This window comes from Sinocyclocheilus rhinocerous, unplaced genomic scaffold (genome assembly GCF_001515625.1).
Source record: "Sinocyclocheilus rhinocerous isolate Xijiao unplaced genomic scaffold, SAMN03320098_v1.1 scaffold1425, whole genome shotgun sequence".
NCBI lineage: Eukaryota > Metazoa > Chordata > Actinopteri > Cypriniformes > Cyprinidae > Sinocyclocheilus > Sinocyclocheilus rhinocerous.
The window spans coordinates 112,487-120,602 of record NW_015627571.1 but is presented as its reverse complement, the minus strand read 5'-3'; the positions used below and the strand labels follow the sequence as shown (position 1 = coordinate 120,602).

The following is an 8,116-nucleotide window of genomic DNA, read 5'->3' as shown; positions in this document are numbered from 1 at the left end:
GGTGTGTTTCCCAAGTCATTCGATGTTTATTTACTGATAACGGTTTGTTCCTGTAGTAAATAACCTAGAAGTTTTAATCTGTTCTGTTATTTAAAGAATTGTGGGTAAAAATAGTGAACTTAATGAGAAATGAGCAGATGTTGTCCTCCGTGACACAAAGTTCTTTAAGATTTAAACTGTAGAGGTTCATATCATATAACAATACAGCAAAGTACTTGAAAAAAAAAAAGCAGATTCCATAACTATTAGATAATAACAATAGTTATTAGAGAACTATTTTCACATTCACAGGTAAAATAATGTGATGATGCTGTGAGAGGAAAACTGTAATGAGGTGCCTGTATCTGTTTCCTCTGGTAGAGTCTTTAACACGGATGAAGTGTTGAGTTAACCTGAACGCTGCAGGATTAACGGGTTTATGGTAATCAGTGGAGAGAGCTGACAGGCACATTATCAGACAGATAATCTCTCAACCTGCTGCACTCAAGGTGAACGTCGCAAAATAAAGAACACAAACACACGAAACACACTAAAGAAGACACACGGGGAACACTGATGTTTCACTGTAAGTTTGTCTGTGGCAGAGCGAATACAAACTCTTACTCTGATCAGCACACACTTGAGACCGAGAGCTCAAACGAGGGCTGCATGAACCGTCTCTCAGTCCTCTGGTTGATATTGACTTCGTGAGAAAGCCTGTGGTTTTTCTGTCTCAGATTCTCAGTGGATTTGCTCAGGCCCCAGTGTGAGTGAGTGAGTGAGTGAGCGTGTGTGTGAGAGAGAGAGCGAGAGAGAGAGAATGAGTGACCTGGTGACTGTCATCTGTGTAATCCCAAATCCTGCTGTGCCACTCTGAAATCCTCTCGTGGTCCGCCATCGTTGGGAATACTCAACAAAATTATCAGCGTTCCAGGTTTATCCCAAACATACTCTCATGCTTTTGTGTGTGAGAGAATGAGCTCATGCTTTCACTGGCACACCTGTGACTATGATGATGAGGATGATGATGATGATGATGTCAGTGCGGCGCTCAGGTGTGTGAAGGCAGCAGAAGGTGAGTACCGATGGATACAAACTGCTCGATTTGTTATTATTATTTCATTTTATTTAGATAGATTTACACTTCATCTCTGTCCTTTCGGATGAAAATAAAAGGGAGATAAGGCTGCAGAGACTGTGCTGCTTGTGTTCATGACATACTGAGAGATTTTTACTGTTAAAATTTCAGCAGAACAGAAATCTGGTACTGCTTGTTGTCTTTCTTTTTTAAAACTTGGGACATTGTTCGTTTTAGTAAAAGTGTTTATTCGGCTTTTCCTATTTTGAGTTGTCCAGTTAAAATAACAAGTTTATTATAACTGCTTTCTGATACTGAAACATATTGAAGAGAATCTAAATCTCAGTTGCTGTGAACTGTATCTGCACAGTTTCTAAAATGTGAAATGTGGATTTTTCTGCAGTACTGTGTGACGGACAGGTGGCCTGACCAATCAGCCGTGATGTCTGCTCGAATGAGGCCTCTGGCCCCACCCACATTTCTCCTGGAGGGGGTGGAGGTTGCGATGGCCGCAGAGGACATTATGTGAGCAATGCATTATGGGTGACGGATAAATGGATTATTATCTCGGATAGAAATCAGTGGTTGGTTAATGATCGATAAGTTATCGGTTATTGATTTGACTTTTTTTTTTCTGAAGAGAAGAGAAGCACCCAGAAGCTGGACCTTACTTCAACACCAACAACAGCAATAGCAATGAAGAGTGAGTTCATACACACACACAACACACACTTACGCTTCAGGTGCTTTGACCGCTTTATCATTATGTGTCTTATATTCACAGAGAGGAAAAGAAGAAGAAAAAGAAAGAAAAAAAGGAGAAGAAAGAGTAAGATGAGATGATTTTTCAAACATTCGCTTCATTCATTCATTCATTGATGGTTTACTCTACATATTTGTGTTGTTCCAGGAAAAAAGAGAAGAAGGAAAAAAAGGAGAAGGAAAAGAAAAAAGAAGCAGAAGAGAAAGAGAAAGAGAAAGAGAAAGAGAAAGAGAAGAAAGAACCGTAGGTTCATCTTTGTTTAGACTGTCAGACTCCATCATCTTTGTCTCTTTGTTTTTGATATTGTATATTTGTTAAAGGTGAAGCATGTAATATTTATGCCATTAGAGAATCGTGATCTGTTCGTTGGGAGATGGGATGCGTGTTGGAACTGTTACTGTTCTGCATTTAGTCTCTATAACTCTATACTCTTGTGTTCCAGACCAAAGGAGATTGAAGTTGTGGATCCGGCGGGAAACATGTACTACAACTGGCTTTTCATGATCACGTGTCCTGTGATGTACAACTGGGTTCTCATCATAGCGAGGTGCCTGTCACGTCACAAAACAACACTCTGCTCTCTGATAGTTTAGTCCGTGGATCTCAGCTCGACTCTCTCTCTATCTGTCTCTCAGAGCTTGCTTTGAGGAGCTGCAGTCGGACTTTCTGATGAACTGGTTCATCCTGGATTTCTTATCAGATCTGGTGTATCTGCTGGACATGGTGTTCAGGACCAGGACAGGTGAGTTCCAGCTCCATCAGGAGAAACGTCCGAGCGTGTTGAAATCATATTGTCAACTTGAGTGCACAGACACTATTTGAACTGAACTGAGCTGAGCTGGACGATGACATCACTGAATCAATGACGAAATACAGAGTTCTGGCATGAGACTCTAGATGACGCAGTTCGATAGGTCTAACTTAATCTGACCTAATGACATCATTATCACATGGCACAGCTGATGTATCGGTAGCCAATGAGCTCGCTGCTCAACATTTAAATATATGTCTAGTGCTTGCTGTAGCAGTAGCAGTGCACTTCAGAAACCCTCCACCTTCCCCAGCTCCACCTGTATAGATCTGCTACGAGGTGATTCAAGTATGCTATATGGGGGTTATTTCATGTACGTTATATGTGCAGCAGCAGTATTTCTTACATGCTCACAGCAGCATGTTGTGGATGTATTGGCAGCAGCAGCAGCGTAGCAGATCTATTCCACCAAGACCAAATACATTAACACTGTCATGTGTATATTACCATGCAAATCCCTCTGAGAGTTGTCATGACAGAACATACTTTAACTGAAAATTGAGTGTTTACTGTTTTGTATTACTACACACTATTTTTCCTATTTAATACTGTAAAGCTGCTTTTTAACACAATCTGTATTGTTAAAAGCACTCTATAAATAAAGGTGACGACTTGAAATCTCGGTGTGTTTGTGCTCGTCTGCAGGATATCTGGAGCAGGGGCTGTTGGTGAAGGATGAGAAGAAACTTCGCGATCGCTACATGCAGAGCGTCCAGTTTAAGCTGGACCTGGCCTCTATGGTTCCGACCGACATCTTCTACTTCTACTTTGGTCTGAACTACCCCGAGATTCGCATGAACAAGTTACTGAGGGTCAACCGCTTGTTCGAGTTTTTCCAGCGCACCGAAACACGGACTAACTTTCCCAACCTGTTCCGAATCTTCAACCTCGTCATGTACATCGTGATCATCATCCACTGGAACGCCTGCATGTATTACTCCTTCTCCAAGGCCATTGGCTTCGGGTCGGACGCTTTCGTGTATCCGGACATCTCGAACCCGGAGTTTGGCCGGTTGGAGAGAAAGTACGCATACAGCATGTACTGGTCCACGCTCACGCTCACCACCATCGGCGAAACGCCGCCCCCTGTCAAAAACTCAGAGTACTTCTTTGTGGTGACGGACTTCTTGGTCGGCGTGTTGATTTTTGCCACCATCGTCGGTAATGTCGGCTCCATGATCACCAACGCCAACGCGGCGCGAGCGGATTTCCAGGCTCGCATCGACGCTATCAAACAGTACATGAGCTTCCGAAAGGTCACCAAAGACCTGGAGAAACGGGTCATCAAGTGGTTCGATTACTTGTGGACCAACAAGAAAGCAGTCGATGAGAGAGAAGTGCTGAAGTACCTGCCGGACAAGCTGCGGGCGGAGGTCGCTATAAACGTCCACCTGGACACTCTGAAGAAGGTGCGCATCTTCGCGGACTGCGAGGCCGGGCTGCTGGTGGAGCTGGTGCTGAAGCTTCAGCCGCAGGTCTACAGCCCCGGAGACTACATCTGCAAGAAGGGCGACATCGGCCGCGAGATGTACATCATTAAGGAAGGAAAACTGGCTGTGGTGGCCGATGACGGAGTCACGCAGTTCGTGGTGCTGAGCGACGGCAGCTACTTCGGAGAGATCAGCATCCTCAACATCAAGGGCAGTAGGGCAGGCAACCGAAGAACCGCCAACATCCGCAGCATCGGCTATTCTGACCTCTTCTGCCTGTCCAAAGACGACCTGATGGAGGCGCTGACCGAATATCCGGACGCCAAGGCCATGCTGGAGGAGAAGGGACGACAAATCCTTATGAAGGTATGCGGTTCAGTAAACGGCCTCGAGAGAGTAATGCATCGAACCAGTGTTAATTTCGTTGACGAATAATTTTCGTCAACGACATTTTTTTCACTGACGACAACGAGACAATAATGAACTAAAACTCTTTTTGAATGACAAAAACTATGACGTAAAGCTATTGACATTTTCGTCAACGAATAAAAACGAGACGAAAATCTTAGGGAGGGATGATTTGGGAAGCAATTCATTCAGAACGAATCTGCTGCGTGGTTAGAGTTAGGATTAGGCTTAGGTTAGGGTTAGGAGGTTAGGTTAGGAGGTTAGATGTGTACATATGAACCGGCGGGACATAAGCTAACGTACACTTGCTGCACGTCGCATAAAACGTCCAAAAATGTCAATATGTGGGAATAAGAGAAGAGCAGACATATAATATATAAATCTGACGACACAAGAGAGAGCTCAACTCGGGCCGGTTTTCTAAGCGCAGACACTGAAGCACACACACACACAGAGAGCGCGTCTCACAGCGCGAGTAGTCAACCGGCACCACGCGGCATGACGGTCAATAAGAGTGGGAACAAAAAATAAATTCTTCATGATCGCCAACTGATCTTTATCACTGTCCCAGTAGATCCCGAAAATAACAGTAAAATAAGTACAAAAATGCATTACATTTCTCCTTTCTTTGTACTGTATTTTCCTGTTATTTTCGGTAGCTACTGAGACAGTGATAAAGAAAAATACATCACGCACAGGAACTTAACAGAGGCCAGAGATGCTGAAGACGAGCACAAAGAAGAGAAAATACTGTAACAGTATCACTGAAGGGAACTGTCTTGAGAAAAGTTTTGATGGCAATGGCGTTTACTTCTCTTATCTCTGTATAAAGCGCAGCTCTGTTTACAGCGGTAACCAAGGAAACGCTATATCGCGGCTGGTTCATAAGTGCCACCTGCTGGCAGAGAGTGTATTTGCGTCTCATTCAGACCTGCTGTTTTTGTTTCATGCAGATATGTTTTATGTATAAATAAATAAAACCTAAAGTCAGACCATTCTGTTTTTGCTTTAAATCCTAAAATTATACAATCTATTTTAAAAAAAACAACTGCTCATGCAACATGTGTGTAGCATCTTTGTTTGTATCGTGATTAAAATGCAGTGGTTACCTCTAATTTCAAATGGCTACAGATATTTTTTATTTAAGGCCAGTCTGTTTGTTATAAAGCAAATAGCCAATAATAAATTTGCTTTAAAAAAAATAAGTATCAGAATCAGCCAATTTGCTAGTTAAAAAAGGAAGAAAAAAGAAAATCTGATTCTGAATCGGCTATGATTGGTGCATCACTAATTAAAATACTAAATAAAAGGCCTCAAATTGGAAGTACAATCTGGGCAGTCTTTTTCTATCAATTCTTCAATAGGTAGATCTTGTCTTTCATAAAGGCCGAGGTCAGGGATCTTGGGCCTAAAAAGGTTGGTGATCATTGCGTTAAAGGAACATGCAAACGTTATGGGAATGTTCTTTTTAAATATTCTCCGGACGTTTTGTAGTACAGCACAGTCGTATGCGTAGCCTTTCAAAGTATACTCCATTTGATATCGTGCGTGAACGCACGCGGTTGGCACATGCACTGTAGAAAGATTCTTCTTAGTCCAGTGTCTGCGCTGTTTTTCTCCGGAAGTTATGAGCGATAAAAATGTCTTTGTACACTTCATTCAATAAGTTGCTGGTATGTCATTGTTGTTGCAGTCTCCGCTATTTTGTTGTTGTTGTTCCGTCTCTGTAGTGCCCGGGCCAGTGCTGCCACCTTGTGGAGCAACTGATTAGTGCAAAACCAAGTCAATGTGCATGTGCGACGTACAAAGACACAGTCACAAAATTCAGGTGCTGCTTGTACACACATACTATTCTGATGATGAAATTTTACATTTTGCATAAAAACCGAAGTATGCTTTGGACTTTAGATGAACGTCCAACTAAAATGTTTCAGAAATTGTAAAAAGATTTTTGTGCTAATGTTTTGAGAAGATTAGTAAAGAGCAGATAACTCTGAACAAATGTTCATTAACGTTACTGGAAGAGCGTTTGCATATAATTTTGAGAAAACCAGATCGTTAGCCGAAGTTCTGAGAATGTTCCTTGTTAGCGGAGTTAGTTTTCAACCGCAGCTGCGCATTGCAATGCCACTTATGTGTGCGCTAAAGACAGCCATATTCTGCATGCTGTCAGTTCCTCAAAAAAGTATATGAACTATTAAAACTTTTCTAGTAGTATAAGATCAAAGAGCAGTCGTGGGCTTCATCGCACTGGATATGTGCTGTGACAAACCTGGGCTTCTGCCTGACGTTGCAGCGCTGTCAGTGTGCGCTGATATTTCAGAGATTTCCCTTCCAAATGCTCTACTCAGGCATCATGCATGCTGTCTGGAATGCATTTATGTGACCCTGCAGCACAAAAGCAGTCTTACGTCGATGGGGTATATTTGTAGCAATAGCCAACAATACATTGTATGGGTCAAAATTATAAATTTCTCTTTTATGCCAAAAATCATTAGGATATTAAGTAAAGATCATGTTCCATGAAGATATTTAGTAAATTTCCTACCGTAAATATATCAAAACTTTATTTTTGATTAGAAATATGCATTGCTAAGAACTTAATTTGAACAACTTTAAAGGCGATTTTCTCAATATTTAGATTTTTTTGCACCCTCAGATTCCAGATTTTCAAATAGTTGTATCTCAGCCAAATATTGTCCTATCCTAACAATTTCAAATTTCAAAAAGTTGACCATTATGACTGGTTTTGTGGTCCAGGGTCACATAAACACTAAGCAGAAGCAATAAAAGCGTGGATTCACTCTTTTAATGTTTTATCATTTTTATCCATAGGACAATCTTCTGGATTTAGAGCTGGCCAAGCAGGGTCCCGATCCCAAAGACATGGAGGAAAAGGTGGTGAAGATCGGCAGCGTGCTGGATGACCTTCAGACGTGCCTCGCCCGCCTCTTAGCCGAACATGAAGCCACACAAGGCAAACTGAAGAAGCGCGTGACTAAATTAGAAAAGAAGATGACAGACGGAGCGGCGCTCTCTGAGATGCTGGACCCGGAGAGGAAAGAAGAGAAGGAATAGGACGAAAGCTGCAGTTAATCAAAGACCCAGAAGTAAAGCTGCAGACAAACCTGATTAAACAAATTAGTTTTAGAACTTTGAACAGAAGTCTTGTATATTTTGTGGTCCGCCTGTGGTTTGGACTGGATTTGTGGGGATGGATAAAACCGTAGATACACATCAGATTTATCCTGGGCTGTCAGTCTACCACAGCAGTGTGTGAATGAAGAAGAAATCTGAGAAATCTTTGTTTGGTTCTTCCGTCTACCTGCGACTGGTAGCACGCAAATGTAAACCACTGAACAGATGATTGGTGTTCACAGCATGTATCTGTGGTTAGACTGATTATATCACATGTTTATTCTGTCATGTCTATCATGAGAGAATATAAACATAAAATGAATCCTTTTTGTTAGCAAAAGTCTGTATGATCTATTTTCACTCAAACCTCTTGTAATCAACATTTATACTTAGAGAGAAACACTAATAATGATGCTGCTCTGGCAATATCAGTTAAAAGTTTAATCAGAGAACTAAATGGGCTGTAAAAATTTTTTAAATACATCTTCAATAAAGAATTTCTGACCAGA

General features: G+C 41.7%; 1 protein-coding gene across 2 annotated transcripts; it reads left to right on the top strand.

Annotated features, from left to right (window-relative positions):
- Positions 1–768: 768 nt before the first annotated feature.
- Positions 769–8,116, top strand: LOC107731257 (cyclic nucleotide-gated channel rod photoreceptor subunit alpha-like). Of its 2 annotated transcripts, none has more exons than XM_016542304.1 (8): positions 769–1,054; positions 1,478–1,582; positions 1,698–1,760; positions 1,842–2,063; positions 2,263–2,367; positions 2,456–2,562; positions 3,277–4,427; positions 7,305–8,116. In XM_016542304.1, the coding sequence occupies exons 4-8, from the start codon at positions 1,897–1,899 to the stop codon at positions 7,545–7,547; spliced, it is 1,773 nt and encodes a 590-aa protein (XP_016397790.1). In that variant the 5' UTR covers positions 769–1,054; positions 1,478–1,582; positions 1,698–1,760; positions 1,842–1,896; the 3' UTR covers positions 7,548–8,116. The 2 variants fall into 2 exon arrangements, with proteins under 2 accessions (XP_016397790.1, XP_016397782.1); XM_016542296.1 differs by having other exon boundaries at positions 1,461–1,582.